The 20996-nt window shown below is 37.3% G+C and overlaps 1 protein-coding gene across 4 annotated transcripts in view; it reads left to right on the plus strand.

The window, feature by feature from the left end:
- CEP135 (centrosomal protein 135) overlaps positions 1-14787 on the plus strand; it is a 36146-nt gene extending 21359 nt beyond the window's left edge. For 2 of the 4 annotated variants that reach the window (XM_053941273.1, XM_053941274.1), the window contains 9 exons: positions 144-199; positions 1176-1344; positions 3255-3365; positions 5065-5250; positions 6138-6347; positions 7294-7496; positions 10810-10914; positions 11281-11427; positions 13148-13705. In XM_053941273.1, the coding sequence (XP_053797248.1) occupies positions 144-199; positions 1176-1344; positions 3255-3365; positions 5065-5250; positions 6138-6347; positions 7294-7496; positions 10810-10914; positions 11281-11427; positions 13148-13169 (1209 nt within the window). In that variant the 3' untranslated portion in view covers positions 13170-13705. Of the gene's footprint in view, positions 1-143; positions 200-1175; positions 1345-3254; positions 3366-5064; positions 5251-6137; positions 6348-7293; positions 7497-9722; positions 10207-10809; positions 10915-11280; positions 11428-13147; positions 13706-14705 lie in introns of those variants that run through there. The other 2 variants (XM_053941275.1, XM_053941276.1) reach the window with 2 other exon arrangements.
- The last annotated feature ends 6209 nt before the right edge of the window (positions 14788-20996 follow it).

Below are 20996 nucleotides of genomic sequence, written 5' to 3' on the forward strand. Positions count from 1 at the left end.
TCACAGTAAAGAAAAGAAACTTGGAAATTACTTATTGGTGAAGAACTAAAATAATGGTTTACATTAAAAGTTCTTTAACGTGAAGCATCCTCTTATGTTGCAACATAATAATACCTGATACAACTTTTGATTTTTTTTCACAGGAGAAAACAATTGCTCATTTACGTTTAACTCTTTCTGAGCTGGAGTCCTCAACAGAGTAAGTTAAGAGTAGGATGCCTTCTTTGGAGGTTTTGTTTTATGTAGTAGTTTCAAAGTGAAAGTAAATGGCTATTTTAGTTATTTTGATGAAATTGAGTTAATTCCATTTGAGTCAAGTAGAGGAGTGTACAGTGTTGAGAAAGATGTACTCAACTTTGGAAGACACTTCCTCTGCAATTATATTGCAGGCTGCTAAGAAACTGTTACAACAATTATTAACAATTGCTTGTCTCTATCAATTTCTCTAAACTGGTAACGTTTCCTAACTCTTGGTCAAGAAGTAGTTTCCTGTCACTCCTCTAGGTATTAGATTGACCCAGGTAAGATTCAGAGCTGACTTCTTAATCATTGGCAATCTAATTCTTCTAGCTTAAGATATCAGTACAGTCTTAATTAAAATGTATTTATGTAGTTTTTAGCTGGGCTTTCTCTGATCTTTCGTTCTTTCCTCTTTTTAAGCGTGACTTTTTAAACTACAGCATCTTAAAAGCAAAAATTTAAACACCAATATTTAAATATTTGAAGACCAATGAAACTGAGTATTTGCAACATTGATGCATTAATTATATGTGACAAAAAAAATATCCAAAAGTTCACTTAAGTTTATGGATGTTTATATTTCTAATTTTTTGATTAATCTTTTCATTACTCCTTTGATAATTGTCCTTCAAGTGTAAATTATTTGTCTTCTTCCTTTATGGCTTATAAAATATGCAGTTACCATAATAACTACCAAAGACAGATAAACATAGGTATCTGTAATTTCTCTCTGTCTAATAAGATACATCTTACCAGATACATCTTCAAAACTGAAGATTAAATCCATCTTTTTTCAGCGTATTGCATACTTAGTTTATGTTTTATTTAGACTCAGTTTGTCATCATTCAGAGAGCAAGATTTTTATCTGATTATTTTCAGCAGTATGTGGTATAGTACAAGAAGGGACAATATTAATAATGTTTTCACTTGATAGCCAGATGCAGGACATGCTGAGCAACAGAGACCGGGAGATATCCAGCTTACATCGCCAGCTTGATACATCCCAGATAGAGCTTGCCGAAATGGGAAGAGTAAAGGAAATGGCTCTGAAAGAAAACAGGCGACTGCAAGATGACCTGGCTACAATGGCCAGAGAAAACCAGGTATGAAGACAGTACATGATACTGATGTATTAAACCATTTATTGTTTGCTTGCATCAAAACTGCTACATCCTCAATTTTGATTGATGTGTTTCATTACTGGTATTTCTTGAGCACTGGGATGTTGAAAATCATCGGGCAGAAATTGTAAAAGCAATACTTCAGATACTTAAGTGTAGTCAATGCAGTGAGGGAGAAATGGGCAAGCTTTCAGTTTGGTAATCCTTCCTCAGATAAAAAAAGAAATCTAAATAAAATAAATCTCGAACTTTATAATATAATGAAACTATGTTAATTGGTTGTATCACTTGGCAATTGGTACTCAATTGGTAATAATTGGGTTTTATTACCTGTGGAAGTGATTATTGAGAGAGAGAAAGAAACTCCAAAAGCAGACATCAGATTATCAGGTGAGAGGGAGAGGGAGAGGAGGAAGATTGGTAGCACATTTGAATTTGTTCTGGAGAAGTGATTCATTAATTTCATCCATCTAGTTTCCATGAAGCACTGGATTTATTGAGTGAGGTATGCCATATTTGAGATTAGGGTGTTTTGGAGATTAAAGTGTTGGAGGAATAAGGAGTTGGTTTCATGCAGCAGCTGGTTATTGCTGACCAAAAGCCTCCCAGCTCCAAGAGCATGACATGGATGTCCCTGTGGTACATAATGTCTCTATGGACAATATATAACAAAAATGTTCAGTGTTTTGTAGGGTAAGTAACCTCTTTTATTGGGCTTAGCATTAGAAAGTCTGTGTAGAGAGTATGTGAGATTTATCGTAAGAGGGAACCTGGAATTTTGTTGCAACTGATTACATTCAACTTCTATAGCAAATTACAGCTATTGCAGCTCCTCATGAGACTCAGATGCCTTTCAAAATTTTGATCCTGAGATACAAATGTTTGTTTGAATTCACTGTAAGTGCCAATACTAAAAACAATCAGGACATTTTTAACTAAACCATTTATTTCAATTCCCCTCGGTCACCCCGGCTGAGTCTGATGCCACAAAGTATAATATAGCAACATATTTCAAGAAAGTGATGTAGGACCGTGAACAGTTCTTGCAAAACCTATAGTGCAATATATAAATATGTGGATGTACTATTGAAATTAGACCTGCTCTTCACAGGTGTCTAATAAGATGAAATAGTGAATGTTATCATAATGTGATGATGAAAGTTTTCCCAGTGTTTGGGAAGGCTATCACAGAGACAAACAGACTAATTTTATCATATGTTAAATAAGGCATACAGTAAAAAAGGCTAATGAATAGTAATATAACACAAAAAACAGAAGGGGAAGAAATAAGGCAGCATCCTTTATTTCCCCACATTTGATCGTGGAGATAGAAAAAGATACTTGCTCTCTGGGCTAGAGGACTTGGAAGGAGATGAGAGCTGAACCTGAGAGGGACAGAATTAGCAGTTCAAATATCTCAAACAAATTCCATGGTGCATTTTTGATGTTTAAATATGATCTTAGTAGTGCATTTAGTTATTGAACCTTGCAATTATACTTTAAAATAAATGTTATTATAAAGTTGGCTTTCTATTAATCTTAAACTTTCCTTTACTCAGGCATAGTGAATCTTAAAGCTATAAAAATTCCAGCTCCCAAACATCAGTATGTCAAATTTTCCAAAGATCAGTAGGGTGTGTCATCAGGGAAGCTGCATGTTTTATGAACTGGTGGGATAGTCATTGTTTTTTGTGATTATTCTTGCCTGGAGACTGTTTGGTGTATCTAAGGTAGCAGGGAATATTTCTGAACCCTACAAATCCTGAAGAGCTTTGTAAATAGAATAAAAAAAATCTAGGGCATATACAATTACTTTGATTTAATCTGATAGAGTATTATGTAGTGATTAATTTACTGCAAAGCACAATTTTGCCTTTATGAAATCTCTCTAGGCTATCAGTACCGAGCTTGAAGATGCAATACGTGAAAAAGAAGAAATGAAAACCAGGGTTCATAGTTATATAACTGAAGTCTCCAGATTTGAGAACTTGATAGCTTCAAAGGTAAAAATATAATCTGTAGGCAGTCATTAGTGCATTCAGTAAAGCAAAGTAAGAATTGCATGGTTAAGGTGCTGTTCTCCCTGCCGGTCCCATTTCCTTTTATTTTTCCTTATTTTCTCTGCAATGTTTCAAGCTACTAGTGGGGGATTCATATAACACCTTGTTAGATCTGAGGCACTGATTAATTCCAGCACATCACAATTTCGTCAATCATATTTCAGTTTGCCATAATGCTGGAGATTGACAAACATGTCATGTTTGAATGTTATTTTGCTTTTTGGGTTTTGACCAGGCAATCAGTAAAATAATGGGTACTGTTTCATGATTGTAGGCAGCAAGCAGCTTATACAATGATTTTAATTGTTTTACTCCTTTGGAAAACAAAAAAATTTATCTGTTCTTCAGCATAAAATTGTAAAAATAGTACTGTTAAAATAGTGCTCTGGTTAAATGTCCTTTATCCTGATACTTGATTCAAAAGCATGATGTACATGAATTAAAACTTAAAATAATTTGGAACAAACAGGATTTGGGTCAAGACAACATGAACTGGCAAATTGATTATGTGACTTTGAAAGGAAGAATAAGTTTTGATCTGACTTGCATGTCTAGAGGAATGCATGTAAATTAACCACTTTTTAAAAGTAGAAACTGAAGCATGGAGAAAAAGTTAAGGTCAGTAGTAGGTTAGCTTAGAACTATCAATCTAAAATATTTGAAGTTTTGTTTTTTAAGAATTTTACAATGTCTTCAGAGTATTTCAGCTACAGACGTGACTACATCTTTGGTAAATGGTAATCCAGTTATTCAAGTTGGGTACCAGGAAGCTATAGAATACACAGCCAGCAACCAATCATGAATGCTTGATTTCAGGGATTTTTCTAGTATTATATCGATAATGCCTGTGGAGACAAGGATTTACTTTTCTGCACAGTGTTCACTTGCTAAATCACAAGTTTCTGTTTCCTAATGCTCCACCTGATCCTGTCTGCACTTTCCAAGTTCTTCAGGATACACAGAAAGAATTTCAGAAACAGTTGCCTTTCTCATTAGATAATTCTGATTTGTACTACCAACGTGCATATCCCACTACACATTATGTGAGCAGGGAATGGTGGTAAATAAGACAAATTTATCCCTGCCTTATAATACACACTTGGCCAGAGTAAAATTCACGAGCAACATTTGTTCTATCACTGCACAAATGGTGAGCACCAAAGCTTGCATTTCTGTACCTCTGTGATAGATTCCTTAGGCATATATGCTCATATTTCCATTGTTTGAGGCACTGCTGGAATACAAATATTTATAAGGGTGTGGTAACTAAAACGGAATTTCTTGGAAAGGGCAGCACGCAGTGCATCTCAGTAACATGACACTTGACAATGCAGAGAGGTGCAAAAGAACCCATCTCCTGGGAGCCTTAAAACTCATTAACAACTTCTAAGTGTAAGTATGGAAATTAAAATGGAAGCATTTTAATAAAACTGAATGCCATCACTGTATTTATTTGTTATTTGGATTTGGAAAAGGGATGATGAATTTTAGTAGTTGCCAGATAGTGGGATTAAGAAAATGAAGGAAGTTCTGCTTTCTGGAGGAAAAAAAAAGAAGAGATATTGTAAGGAATAGGCATGAAACGAGATCAAACAACTTGAGGGTATGTTGATCATTGCAGAGCAATTTACTGTTTCATTAGGAAAAAGAAAACCAAGAATTGTTAGAGAAGTTCCGGATGCTGCATACAGAAGCTGAAGGCTGGGAAATGAAGGCTCATCAAGCTGAAGGAGAAAGCAGCTCCATACGACTGGAACTCCTTTCAGTAGATACAGATCGGAGACATCTTCGAGAGAGAGTAGAATTGCTGGAAAAAGAGATTCAAGGGGTAATAACTTGTGCAATGATATTCCATCTAGGAAAGTGGGATACATCCACTTTTAATTTTTAATTACATCCAATTTTTTAATGAAGTCAATGTACGATTTTTAACACCTTAATGGAAAATAATTTCTGCGTGTGAACGTTCCAAATACAAACACTGGAGTTTTTGAAACGGTAACTGACTTTGTTTAGATGTGCTTTGCTTCACCCCTGCTTGCCCAAAATTAGAATTGTGGCATATATTTTCATAGTTCTAGATCTCTTCTGTTGGGTTATCACTGTTACTATGACATTGTAAGTAACTTTTAGTTGCTTCAGAACATTGCATATAGCTTTATGAATATTTTGCAAGCTTAGTTCTTATGTTTCTTTGAAGCTTTGAATGAAGTATTTGAAGCATTGGTGGCTGGACTCAAGGTAAAAATCTGGTAGACATCCAAATTCAGAATCAGGATTACATAATACTGAATCCTAGACCAATGTTGTAGAACATAAAGTTTATATTTTAGAAGCAATAAGAGAAGTTCTAGAGCATAATTGTAGTGGACTAACTACATTTTGTCCCATACTTCTAATTAGCCACAAAGAGTTGGAGACTATATTGTAAGCTGAGTTAAAAATAGGTTGTATGTTTGGGGTTTAAGCTTTTTTAATTCTTGCTCCACCCTTCTATAGTACTTGTCTAATTACTCAAGTTGGTGATTAAAAATTGCAGAGTTGTTTTATTAATTGCCCTTAGCTATATTTTAGGGAGAGGGAAGAAATATTAAGTTAATTTTATAGGGAAAATTAACTTTGAAGGGAAAAGAAAGTGTTAAAAAAACCCAGGTTATTCAACAGGAAACTCTTAAATTTAACACTGAAAATGTATCCATATTTGGTTTTGTTTAGCATATTGTTGCACATCAAGTATATGAATCTCAGATCTCCTCCATAACCAAAAATATGTCCAGATTGGAAGAGGATCTTAAACGTGAAAATCAGGATAAGGCTTCTGTGTTGGCAGACCTCACTTCTGTGAGAGAACTCTGTGTGAAACTTGAGGCTAGCAAAGAACTTTTGGCTCGACAGCTGACGTCCAAAAGCATGGATTATGAAAGGGTAAGCAGCAAAGACAAATGTAATTTGCTGTAACAAAGTAACTTCCTTTGCTTTTAATAGGTTTTGGACAAAATTATTACTTCTTAGAGCAAGGTAAGTTAATTTACATCATTAGTTTTGTGTTTTTATATAAATTATAAATTTTACAATATACAGGTCTGTAGTTGTGGATTTTGTACAAAAAGAGGGAGTTTATTTGATTCATTATCACTGCAAAATGTTGCAGGTGTAGTTTTAGCTGTACCACAGACAGAGTATCTACATATTTCTTTTTGTTTTTTTAATTTACTCATACTTTATAAAAAACCATAGTGCACTTCTTATTTAAATAGTAAAGACCTTACCCTAACGGCTTCTTTTTGATTAAGAAATTTAGATATAGCTGGAATTCATTGAATATTTTGAAAGTTTAAAAAGTTCTAAATATTCATATTTTCTGAACCTTTTTCTCTACAGCTGATTTTGTCTTCATTTAGTGACTGGTCAGCCTTTCTGGGACTGTAATATTCAAGACCTTGAGAAAAGTAAAATTTGTTTATATTCACAGAACTGAAGAGGAAAACAACTATTCCTACATTTTCAGCAAAAGCCAAGAGGCTAATTGTGGGCTGACCTAGTCAAATAGAATGAAGTGTAGTAAATACTATTTTTATACTTGTGCAAAGTTCTACTGTTAAAAGCCAATTTGTGTTCCAGGTACTTACCTAAACACTTCCAGCACTCAATAATGCAGCTCCTAGTAAAACATTGATAGATGTACAGCTTGAATAGTTTTAAATTAAGTATAGTTTAAAATAGTTGTAGGCTTTACATTATTTTGTGAGCTCAGTTTATTCTTTTTTATGAAACTTCTGATCATTTCAGTTTTTGTAACAACTCTTCACAAAATAAAATGCTCTGTGTTTGTAAATTAGTGTATTAATAACATATAACATTTGTGCCTTAGGTTCTAGGAGAATTAGAAGATACAAAATCAGAAGGAGAGTTGCTGAAAAAGCAGCTATCCAGTGAGAGACTTACAGTTCAGAATCTCGAAACGTTATTGGCTACTAGTAGAGACAAAGAATTTCAGAATCAATTAATGTCCCAGGACAAAGATACCGAAATTCAGTTACTGAAAGACAAGCTAACACTGGCTGAGAGCAAACTGTAAGTTTTAACAAATGTGTGTGTGTTATGTGGTTTGCAAAAGACCTATTTCAATATGACAATACTTATTCACAAAATCTAATGTTTAGTATGGCTGAGCAGATTTTTGCAGGAATGTCTTTTGGCCTTTCATGGCATCATTTACGTAAAGTTTCTTTACACGTCTTTCATATTGCTTTCAATTAATGTTGCTTTGGTGGACATCAGTTTAGTGCTAGCAGTAAATTTAAACAGGAATTCCAAAGGAAACATCCTCTTCACAAAATTTCAGCATGTGTTTACTCACAAAAAAACCCCCAAGTATATTAAAGTCATGGTAAATGTGAATTGCTTATCTACTGAAATGCCTGTTGTCCTTGCTTTGATTAAAGCATCACTTTTGTAATAAATAGTGAAGTCATAGTGCTTTAAAAAAACCAAAAGTACTTTTGCTGCTGTTGATAATAACTGTTGAGGAAAAAGTCCTGTGTCACTTATTATTCCTTGGAAATACAAACAGAAGTAAGCCTGACACCTCCACTAAATGTGGCCAGCAACTTCTGTGGATCTGCCTAAAGAAGCAAAAGCTTTTAGCAACACTTGTATATCAAAAAGAGTGATCTATGTCTAACAACGAAGTTAAGAGGGGAGTTGCTTTGTGTGTATGAAATTCTCCTAAGGATACATCATCAGGAACTAGTGGTAGCTCTGCACTAAAAAGCAAGGAGTAGCAGCTGAGTGCAGATGGCGGTGAAGAGTAAAGTCAAAGCAGAATTTCAGATGTAGAAGTCCACCTGTTTAGTAAACACTAACGTAGGGAGAGAAAAGAAATGTGTGGAAGTTAATGGAACAGGTAATACTCCTTATGAGATACAGAATATGGCCAGCTTAAACTGTCTGCAACTTGGTGACACAGATGTGCAAGAAATATGCTTTTGGCTGATTTATGTAGAGGCTACAACTTGTGGCTTATGATGGTCCACCGCAAGTAGCAATATTCTCAGTGAATCTGGAGGTGATTACATTATTATTGACCCTGTGCAACTAACTGCTTCATGTTTTAGTATTATTGATTTTTGGTTACTTGAGGAAAAAAATGTTAATTGCATACAACAAACATAAGCTAATAGAATGCCCTGATTACAAAGTTCAATGTGAAAGTTAGAAAAAAAAACAAACCAATGAAATCCCAAAAAACAAACAAACACATGAAAAGAAACCAAAAGGAAAGAAGGAGTTTATCAATCAAATTGATTTTTTTAAATTAAATTGAATCCAGTTACTTTGTGTACAAACATTATAAAACTGTTTAACTATGTACATGGTAATTTTTTTCACTATTTTTCTTTTGCACATATTGTAGGGTTCATTTGTTTTTTGTAAATGTCAATACTTGCAATGTTAATAGGGTGAGATATTTGCAGGAAGAAGGAAAATGTTCTCTTGGAGGAAGAGTGGCCATTCTGTTTAATTGCTTTACACTGTTTATCTCAAAGGTTCTGCATATTACTAAACAAGTGCTCAGGTGTGAGAACTAGTTGTATATATCTTATTTTCTACTATTTGGTTTGTGGTAGTTGCAGTCTAAAGAGCAGGAACTTTAGATGCTCACAGCTGTGACTGAAGTATATCACAATTATTTGTGTCTTGCAAAGTACAGAAATTCATTTGACTTGGCAGAATTTCAGCTCTAACTGACAAAAATCATGTGCCAATATTTTTCAACATTATTTAAAGTTTTAGCTTTATATTACCTGTCCCTCTGCTTTATTTAGAAATTGGCACTGCTACAACTCTGACTTTAGAAGGATTCTCAGAATTAAGTTTAACTTGTGAAGTTCTCCAGTGCTGCAATTATGAGTTGTGTAAATAATAAGTAGTTGTTACTTTGAGTACAGCATTGGTGATAGTACAGTAAATGAGGTCTGGATGTCTAGAGTGATTAAAGAATTAAATACACAGAGAATATGGAATAGCTAAACTACTTCTTGAGAGCTATATGCATCTACTGCGAAAGAGAGAGGTGTCCTCTGAAAATTGTGTATCATCATGTAAATTTATATAATGATTACTTTGCATAAAGGGTTTCAAAATATTTCTAAATTTTGGAGTGATTTACTTAATGCTCTTAATTTTGTTTAAATGTCATTGACATGGAATAACCTCAGAACTCACAAACTGTTTGCTTTCTTTCTTTATTTTACAATAATGATATTGGGCCCTGAATTCTTACCTTCATCCTGAAAGCATATGCCTGTCTTTGAAGGACATATAAAATATCATCAAGATGTCTTGTCTTCTGCATCTGTTCTCAACATACTGGATCAAGATACCATTCTAGGAATTTTACTGATGAATAGGGAACATGGGAAAAAATACTCTGCGGTTTTATTTGGAACAAATCTCTTTGAGTAGTTTTCACCTTCCTGGAGTCAAAGACCAACGAGTGCCAGACAGGAAGTCTGTGACTGAGCTAGGAGTGGAACTCATTTTTCAGAACTCCAGTCCAGAGCTTTAGCAATAAACTAGTAAAACTTTGCTTCTCCAGAAGAGACTTTTGAGCACTCCACCTCATAGTGGCTTTGAAGACTGTATGGAATGACATAGCTGTCTAGATTCTTGATTAGACAACTTATTTTACTTGCAACAATTTCTTTTTCTGCCTTTATAATGCATTGAATAAGCCAAGCTGATGATTTACTGAAAAGTATATTAAACATGTTTCTGAAGATTTTCAAGGCTCCTTTTAATTTTGATTCTTGAACTTGACACAGTTGGGTCCAGATAGCAAGGATGTAGTTTACAAGCTTCCAGACTCTGGGTTTTGCTCATCTGGTATTTGCTTTAATACAAATTTTACTTCTATTTGGTTCAGCTGTGTTCATGGCTAGCCAGATAGTTCCAGCCTACTTGATAAAATTTTTACTGAAGCCATTGTCTGTTAAGTTTGTAATTTTTTGTGGGTATTTACTGCCTTTTTCTTCTTTTTTCACACAAAGACAATCTCAAATTGCAACAGAGAACAGTAAAGCAATAAAGTAATTCTTTAATTGTTTTGTCTGTTTTTATCAAACATGTTTGTGTTTACTTTTGTCTGAAAAAGAGCACGATGTAGTGAGAGGCATGCCAGCTTCTTGCTTCATTCTAACCTTAGGTTCTTCCAGAAACATTCTGTTGCATTCATTTGGTTCTTGCTGTTTCTAATTTGTCTTTGATTTAGTCTGTGAAACAACATGTTCAGTATCTGGTTTTGTTTTATCTTTCTCTAATTTCTCTACGCTCCTATCTGACATTGTTCAAAGAAAACTTTGTTGCTTCTCGTGATTTTTTTTAGAAGCAGCAATAATAGAGAGGTTTCCATGCTTCGAAGTAAACTTGCAGAGATGCAGACTGACACTGATATTTTAAAAAGGAAACTGACCACTGAGCGATTTGAACGGTAAGATGCTGGTTTTTCAGTGAATTGACTCTCCTTCCTTATTTCTTCTTTCTCACTTTTAAAACTGTTGCTTTTTTGACTAGTGAGAAACTTGTATGGAAAACTCTTCCTCTTGTCATACAAAATTTAATATTTTCGTCTTGAAAACTGCTTAAAGAAAAAATCTTACACAGTTTCTGAATTTCTTCGTAAGTTTTGTGAATTTACCGCTGCCTCTAAAAATAGAAAAAATCCCTTCTCATGAAAACAGAAATAGAATTGAGGGGCTTTACAAGAAAGTGAGACTTTTTGCAGGGTTCTCTCTTGTTCCTTCACCATGGTACTGTACCAAAGCGTTGTGTAGCTGAGGTTGCTGTGTGTTGGCAGGGAGCGAGCGATTCAGGAGATGCGTCGGCACGGCCTCTCCATGTCCTCGCTCCGGGCTTCGCCTCCGCTCAGCTCCACGCTGAGGTCTCCCTCGCATTCTCCAGAGCGCAGCGCTGCAAGAACAACTGATCAAGCAGCAGCTGAAAAGTAAGTGACTTGAGTTTAGCAAGTCTTTTCTATTTAAGAGTTAGGTTTAAACTGTTTCTAAATAATACCTCTGTGATTGTATGAAATTGTAACACACTTCAGATGTTTCTAAGTTCTGCTTTTGCTGTCTCCTACTATAAAATATTGATTGCAACCAATAAATGCAAAGTGCTCTCCAAAGACCATATAATATAATGGATTCTCATTCCTCTTTTTCTTAATGGTCTTGCACCACCTGACAACTTTCAGATATATGTTGCCTGCATATTACTATGGTTTATTATACCCAAATATACTTTACCAGTTTATTATTGTTAATAGTTATTTCCAAACAATGAATGGTTCATATTAAGAGGAATGCCGTGAAATTCTCCCGAGTACAGCAATGAAGGAAAGGCACTCCACAGAAGAGTCCAACTCAAATGCATATGAACCCTACACTAGATAAACTTATCTCCAAAACAAGTGCATAAAAATAATATATTTTTTCATTGTTAGTGCTTGAATCTATGAATGTCTAAGATCGTGATCACTATAGTCCATAAAAAAGAAACCAAAATCGGCCTCTTACCTGTTCATTTTCACTGTCATGTTTGTTCTTTTAGAGATCATTGTTGATTTTGATGATGCCAGTTAAGTGTTACAGGCCTGATTATTGACTGTATATCCCACTTGTCCTGTATTGAATTGTAGTGAAGAGGGGAAGGACAGGGAGAGATAAAGAGTGATTGTTGTAGGAAATATGTGTGCTGTGACAGCTGATGAATCTAACAGATTTTGAAGTTTATTTTTGCTGATAAATACATATGGCTTGTTCTAAGCTTACTTTTGTTAACAAAAACACAGGTTTCTTGAGAACTGAGGTCAGCCTGGCATGAACCCACATTGCCAGCAATTTTCCTTTTCTGCGAATTTTTGGGCAAAGCAAAAAGTGGAAACTGTAGCAAATGAGATACTGACAGTGGGGATGAAACAGCAGATATGCCTTTTGCTTTACTGGTGAACCCCTAGGCATACCCTGTTATGTTGTAAAACAACATTTTGACTGAGATGATGACAGATTATCTATTTCTGAGAATGAGTATCATCAGTAGAGTATTGTCTTTAGTCTTCCTTGCCTTACAGTGAGTCCTGAGAGCAATAAGAAGTCCAGTTGCTATGCTTGGAGGATACCGTGTAGTGCACTATTTTTATCTAATATTTGTATCCCTAATTTTAACAATGTCAACTCTGCACCATATCTTACCAGAAAATACCCCATTTTCATGAAGTGTGTATTTTTAAAGAACGTGGTTGTTAACAACTGAATTCACATGTGGTTGTTACGCATATCTTGCCTTTTAAATATTTCAGTTACAGCAGAGTGATCTCAGCAGTGCTGTTACCATCTTTCTTCCTTCTTGTTTATTCCTTCTTGGGAGCTTACCAGAGTAGAGTGTACTCTGTAATTACTGTTCTGTAGTGCTACAGCAGTCTCTCTCTGACCTGATTTCATCTTCTCAAGAAATTTTCTCTTCTTCCGCATCTCACTTTTACTTCTGTAAATCATTTTAGCAATGGGTCAATGGTGTAGAGTTTTAAGTAATATGCTAATAGTTGATATTGGGGAATAACAGAAGAGCATCTGAGGAGGCTAAAGCTAATTACTACTTTTTATTCTAGGATTAATTAGTAAAATTTAATAGTTATCTTTATTTTGACATCTTTTCTTTTTCCACAGAAATGTGACCTTCAAGGAATAACCAGTACTTGAATAACTGAAGCATTACCTTTTTACAATGATTTTTTTTTGTTATAAATTATGAATACTTGTATTTTATCTTTGTTTTCTTCAAATCACTGATTACCTTTGAAACCTCTAAGAACAGGTGTAGTAATCAACTTCGCAAAATTCTGCTTTACCAACTGGCAGGAGTGACTGATTTTTTGCTGGCTGTTTGACAGGTTTTATATCAAGCCTGGCTAAGTTTTGTTACTATTTTGGAAATATAATAATTAAAAGAAGGAAATGAGTATTGATTTGACAATCTCTTGTTTTCATTTTTCTATTTTGTTTGCTTATCTCATATGGTTGGAGAAGTTTATTCATCTTAATGTGAGCTAACAGAGAATAAAATCCCCAACTGTATTAAAAATGCTGAGAAAACGGTGTATGTTTTCTACTCATGATGATTTCCTATGTTTGTGCTTCTAACAAGTGTTTTCAGGTTATTCTTCATGGTATTTAAAAGTACCGATTGTCTATTTTGTGAATGCATTTGGTTTACTGTACCTTTTCTTAATAAAAAATATACATCACTTATTCTTTATTACTGTTTCTATCAATCTCCCTTTGTTTAACCTTTGTGTGAAATTGCATTTTAAGTATCTCCATATTTAATGAAAAGTGAAGACAAAAATTTTTAAAGATATATTGAAATACTTTAAATATTTAAAAATTCTTGAAATGTTTTATATTCAAACTTTCGAATCATAGCTGGAGATGTTTTTCAAATTTTGGTTTTAAATGTTCAGAGCAACACCTGGAGTCATTCACACAGTTAAGCTCAAGCTGTTGGAGAGGTGACACAGGACTTTATGTTGTGACATATATATTAGGCAAACGAAGTGAGAACCAATCTTGAAAATATCTGGTGTGTTTAGCAGAGGAGCATTTCAAACTTAGGCTTTGAAGTAAGATGCAATTAGGAACATACAGTTTTCTGAATAATTACATGCCAGCAGGGTGACATGATGTGCATTCATAAGAATTATACAGAGCACTAGAAATGGGAGGATGCATTGCTGCACATCCTTGCACTGGCCAAAAGGTCCTGTTCTGCTTGCCTAACATCCAGTAAAAACCTGTGATTACCAGCTAACATTGCAGGCATCTCTAAGGTGTAAACATCACATTAAGTAACATGGGAAAAAATAATTTTTTTGCTTAGATTTTATCTAGTTTGCAACAAGATTGTTCCACTTTAAAATTATGACGAATATTGTGTTAACTGAAAATATTGTATCATGTATTATATATTAAATTTTACTGATCAAAGCCAGCTTAGAACACTAGTTCAAAAGTACCTGAAAATACTTGTATCACTTGAGGTTTCTCAGCCATGTAGGCTCAACTGTGTATTCATGGTGGGTGCATCTTATACATTTTACTTTCTAGGTCTTTCATTTGCCATTTAGAGGGATGAGGAGGATTTTGTCTCTAACTGTTACTTACCTATTATACTGTTTGTAATTAAGTCAGTAGTTTCCACTGATGCTAATTGGTGTTAATTATTCAGGTTGATACAGTAAGAAGAAGAAAACTCATGTCCTGGTCTTGATGTCTTCAGTGGTGACTTTTAAATATCCTATTTTGTAAATAAACATTTTTAAATTAGAATAAGTTTTTTGAAAGCTAGTGTTCCACTTTATTGAAAACAGTGTATTTCATCTTACTGAAAAATGCATATTTTGGCATTACAATTAAAACCATAATACTTCAATTTATAGTAATTCCTACATGGATATTTCAATTACAAAGAATTAAGACCTCATTGAACACAGGTGTTATAGTAAAATTGGTATCATTGTGGTGACCAAAGTCTTTACAGATTTCTAGTATTAAAACAGTACTAATATTCAGACTGTAGTATAGCTGTCAATTTGTCTTCTTGTTACTATTATTTTATATACATTTTTATAAGCAACTAGACTAAAACAAAAGTAATTTTTAAACAACTTTGCTTTTAAATCAAGTATTTCAATTAGTGAAGTAGAAAACCAACACGAATTTGTGGAAGATTCAAATCCGTGGACTGCTGCGTGTGCCATGTACAAAACGAGCCTTATGTGGGCAAGATGTTGATGTGGCTCACCTGGACCCTGCTCCCAGAGGCTTCCATGCTGTTCTTGCCTTCTGGAAGATCAAAAGCACCCTTGGCTGCTGTGTATAATCCTCAGCTGGGGTCAGTTGCAGGGGGAGAGTGGCAGACATGAAATCGTACTAAAACTCCATATACTCAAGTTGTCTGTCTTACTGTCTGCAGTTGGGGAGGGGGGAAAAATAGCTTTAGAGAAATAAGAAAGGAGAACAGTAATTGTTAGAAAAATGTTAGAAAAACCTGCTGGTTTTCTACAAACAATAAGAGTAGCATCAGAAGCAGAGAAATCTAGAGACAATAAAAGGGAAGGTGTTTTCAATTTATTAAAACTTGAATTTCTCAATTAAACATCATAATGTGTTTTTGAGAAATTTTTAGAATTAGCTGGTTTTGGGGTTTTTGTGTCTTACATTATGTCCCTAAAATTTAGATAATTAATCTAAAGATAAGTAATTCTAGGGTTCAGTTGGAAAGTTCAATTTATTCTTTTTTTGTTACCCTAAATCTGAGAAATCCTGACATTCCTTTGTGATGCTAATTAAAAAAAAAAAAAGTTGACAGATTCAGTATTCCAATTTAAAATATTTTATATAGAAATTGATGTATATATGGCAGCCTGACCTAGGCAAATGCTGTTATTCTTTAATGAAACCTGCAGATTTTGGAGGTGGGGGGGTTAGATCATTCCTTGGGAGAGAACTTTATACTTCTTTGTCTTTGCTAGCAGTGTAAGAAACCAGGGGTGTGTGGTTTTGGTACCCTAGTCTTGCAACTTTATATAAAAAGATATTCCAGTTTCATTTCATCCTCTGGCCCTTCATAGGCCACACAAAGATCGTAGTAGCTGCAGCAATATAAATTCCTGGTCCTAAAGCCTTACCTTTCATGCTGCACTATAAATGGTGTGGGGGAAAGCCTTGATGCTGTGCAAGCATTGATCAGCAATAGCTGAATGGTGTCAGGGGCTGCTGAGCTACCACAGGGCTTTGGCCACAGAGGCAAAGAACCAACCCATCCATCTCCTGTCAGGCTCAGGGTTATCTCTGCCCCAGCACAGCAGCTGAGCTGGCACGGGGGGCTCCAGCAGATCCCCTGCACAGTGGCAGCCCCTGCCCACATTTGGGCTGCAGACATGGCTTGCCCAAGGTAACCAACTCCCAGCATACAGTCTTCCATTAGGCTCCCAAGACAACATGAACATGGATGTTCTTGAGAAGTGCAGAAAAGAGCCCAAAGATGATTAAGGGATTGGAGCATCTTCACATGAGGACAGTCTGAGCAAGCTGGGGGTGTTGAGCCTTGAGAAGAAAAAAATCGAGTGGGGCCCATGTGTAACAGTGGATGAGTGGGAGTAAAACATCTCCTCTTGGTTGTATCTAGGGGAGCTACAAGACAAAGAGCACAAATTGAAATACAGGGAATTCAACTGAAACACAATTTTTTTTTCACATGAGGGTGATCAAACAGTGCAACAGGCTGCCCAGAGAAGTTGTAGAGTCTCCTCCATAGAGGTATTCAAAACCCACTTGGAAACAGTCCTGGACAGCTGTAGGTGACCCTGTTTTGAGCAAGGGTTGGTTGGACTAAGCAGTCTTCAAAGGGGCAACAACCCTTTGAAGGCTGTGGGAAACTTTCCTACAAATCTCCACAGTGTGATCAGGTAAGTGCTTACCCACCTGTGGTGAAATTGACCCTTATCTATATTATGATATTTGACATTTTAAAAATTGCAAGTATAAAAATAATTGCTATTGTTTTGTCTCGGCATTAGTTATATCTATGTTAGAGCTTGGGGGAGTTCTGGATTTTATCATGGTGGTTGCCTCTCCCACCTGTGTGTGCTGCAAGCTCAACATAATCCAAGCAGAGCTGCCCCAGCAGTGTTGTCAGTGTGTCCTTTACCATTTCAAGGTGATGGCACAGGAATTAAACTAAGTAGAACAGCGTGATGGCAAATGGATGAAAGAGGGGGAAATGAAATTATTGGTAGCTTCTTCTCAGTTTAAATCCTCCTGAGCAGAGATTGCTGTATTTTCATGAATACAAACACAGAAATGAGTTTCAGCATGGTTACTCAGCTGTGAGTCAGTCAAGGTCTGCAGGAGCAGATACTGCTCTTCGGGGAGATTTTCACTGAGCTTCTAGTCCAAAGGAGCCCGTTGACATCTGAACTCGTCTTTATGAAAAGACATGTGTGGATTGCTGAACTAAAGCTGTGTCTGCAATTTTTATCTGTACCCATTTGCTTTGCATAAATACATAAAGATCTTGAATAGAAAGAAAGGCACTCCCCGCTTGCTGCTGGCTTTTACATGGCCTCTTTGTGCCACCTAGTGGAGCTGGGTCTTTTCCAGTGATCATGGCACATCCTGGAAAGGTTTGGGTTTCTCCACAGAAATTCTAGATTTTTAATATTTCTATAATAAGATATACTAAACTTATAGCACAAGACTTGCTAATAAAGCTATGCATGCCTGAAGCCCATTCATCATTTTGCTGCTGAGATCTGTGATTGCATCACTTTCCAGAAATTGTTGGTTCTTAAGAAAAAAAAAAAAAAAACACAACACTTTTACTTATTTCCTGCCCCAGAAAATAGTTTGACCTTTGCCAACGAAGGTCTGATGTAATTGAGCAATTGGATCAATCTGAAGGAACTGGCAAAAGCTGCATTCACCTCTTTCCTAGTGGCTACTTTTGAAGTTTTCTCTGTCTACCACCCAATTCTACCTCTTAAAAACGTGTAAGTGCTGCAGAAAGCAGTAAAGCCAAACACAGCAAAACCCCTGAATCTTTTGGAGGATTGCTACAAAATTCAGCTCTGGTAATCAAGGTGCTTTGTATCTGTATATTTTGGATATAAATCCATATGTATATATGTAATACCTAATGTTAAAAGTAGTAGTCAATATACCTAACAGCCATCTAAACAGACCTCGTGCATGAGATTAAACTTCTGAATTATCGGTGCCCTGTAGACTGTGGCTTTAGTTGTGATGGGACAGAACAGGGAACAGACGGTGCCTCCCAGGGATTGTATGACCAATCATCTCTAGAAGACTGCAGGTGAAAAAGTGATTTCTAGCAATTAGTGTTTAGTTTTAGTGTTTCTCTCAAATATCACTTGCATGCAGGAATTCACTGAGCAACAGCTCACTAAGGAGTGGGAGAATGTCAGTTAATGCCCACCTAAACTTATATTCTTCCTTTAAAACCTCTGGTATCAGGCACAGTCAGAGACCAAAAAAAAAAAAAAAAAAAAAAAAAAAAAAAAAAAAAAACGGGACAATAGCTCTTTGGTCCAACCCAGCATGGGTCTTACTTTTTCCTTTTAAGAATATCAGAAGGACCACTTCTGACTGGAACAAAAAATTAAGGAGCAGACAAAATCTAAAGCTGCAAGGCCTTTTTCTCCTGTGGACATCTGGATCTGGAGAACTGGCTGTCAAAACACATCTGTGTCAGTGATGGAGGATCATGAATCGTGTGATCAATGTTGGTTCCAAAAGTGGAAGACTCTGGATGGGACTAAGTGCAGTATGTGCTTTTACCATGGGAAACTCAGGAAACAGATGTCCAGCACTGGTAAAATCTTGCAGTAGAGACCTGAATTGGAAGAGTGGGGCCCCAGAAGAGCTGATACAAATTCCGGATTTAAGGCTATAAGAAAGAAGGGAGGCTGATTTCTGTGCTTCTCTGTTGGGGGACAGTTGGTTTTGTTTCTTGCAGTTTTTCCTATTTTTCAGTAAATTAAGGGGATAAGTATTTGCCTAGCTACGGCACGGGCTAGGCGCTGGGTTCAGACTTCAGTCTTGCTGCGAGAACAAACGGCGGATCAGAGCGCGGTGCATCTGGAGCTGCGGACCTCTCCTCCACGGCCAGTTCTGGGTCCCGGTGAATGCGGATAAACCCAGCTTCACCCCTTCCTTGCCAACAGCAGGGGCCGAGCGCCGCTCGCTGCGGGGCGCGGGCAGGGATGCGGGCAGGGATGCGGGCGCGGCCGGGGCGCGGCGCTGCGGGGCGCCCGTGAGCGGCGGCGGCCGCGCTGCCATGGGGCGGCCGCCGCGGGGGCGGCATCCGACGGGCTGGGCGGCACCGCGCCCGCAGCAGCCACCGGCGCTTCCTTCTGGCAGCACGGAGAGGGAGCACAGGTAGGACCCTGCGCCCCACCCCTTCTCCCCGCGCAAGGGCCGCTGCGGTGCCGGTAGAGGGAGGGAGCCTCGCCGTAGACCGAGCTCCGCAGCCTCCCGCGGGGCTCCGCATCCCGGCCTCGCCGCTCCGGGAGCGTTCGCCGTGCGGAGCCGCCCGCTGTCGTGTGGTGCCGTGCGGGGGTTTCCCCGCCGCTTTGTGCTGCCCGGTCTGTGCTACATGTGCCCTCTGGCTCAGCAACGCCAGCGGCGAGCAGCCCAGGAGCAGGAGGCTGCGCCGGGAGGACGGCCAGAAAACCCCCCCGTAAGTAGTTCCCTGCCGCTGTTGGGCTGCCTTTGTTCGGTGGAAGGTATAAGGAGGCGTGCGGGTGATTTTTCAGAAGCTGTCACTTCACTGCTGCCGCGGAATTCAATGGCTGGGCTGGTTCTCTCCGATTCATTCTGCTTCCCCTTTGTTAGCGTTTTCCCAGGGAGTCCTGTATTGTTTCAGCTCGACTGAAAAAAAGCAGGAGCTGTCAAAGAGATGACTTTGTTTCTTGCGATGCTTCCCTAGAGCAGCATCGCTTTGTTCAGGCTCCCGTGAGCCATTTGTCACACAAGTGCCGCCGCGCTGCCGTAACGAGCCGGCTCCGCTCCGCTCCGCTCCGCGCCGGGCGGGCGGCGGGGCCGCGTCCCTCTTCCTTAGCCTTTCCCAACAGCTGGAGCAGGTAAGCCAGAGGTAATACCATTTCACATGGGAAATCCATCTCCTTAGTTACGCCATCTCCTCAATTAGAAAACGTCTGTTTCAGCGACAGAAATGTGTGTAACGCGCATCTTTTCCATGTCACGGAGTGATTTTTAATGAATGACGGTTTGCGGGGTTTTTAATTAATTTTACTGGTATTGCCAATAGTCAGTTACAAATCTGGTTCTCTGTAGCTGTAGTATGTAAAACGTTATTACACCTCTGCTCTGTTATTTTAAGTGTAAAAATGCCCGGTTAAAACACAGTTCAAGGAGTAAATAGAGACCTGGAAACCACAACTGTGCGTCCTGAAAATTTAATATGCCTGACGATAATGGCACTGAAAATGATCTGCTGTTGGGGGGATGGGACCATGGAGAAAGGGAAGAGTAATTTGCAACTACAGGCCTAATAATAGATATTCTGTTGATGATAGATACATAGATAATATAATTTGTTATCTTCCCAAACATATTTTCTGTACATACCTTAAACAGTATTGTATGAAAAAAAGCTCTTTTCTTAGACTCTGGATTATTTAAGCTAGCTGATAGCAATAACATGTTTTAACACATTAAAGATGGTAAATTAGAGCCAGAGCTGACTTTTATTTGGTATTTAGTAATGCATGCTCAGTAAATTCCCATCACTGAAATAAATGTAATTGCACCTTGCATAGACAATTAAGTCTTGTAACTATATCAAAACATTAATCAATAGGCATAAATGTTATCATGAGTTTCTTTAACAAAGCCATTGATACTGCAGTAGCTAGCAGTTCTGTGTATTACTTACTTTGGATGGTTTGAATCCAGGTCAGGAATCCATCAAATA

This window comes from Vidua chalybeata, chromosome 4 (genome assembly GCF_026979565.1).
Source record: "Vidua chalybeata isolate OUT-0048 chromosome 4, bVidCha1 merged haplotype, whole genome shotgun sequence".
Lineage (NCBI taxonomy): Eukaryota > Metazoa > Chordata > Aves > Passeriformes > Viduidae > Vidua > Vidua chalybeata.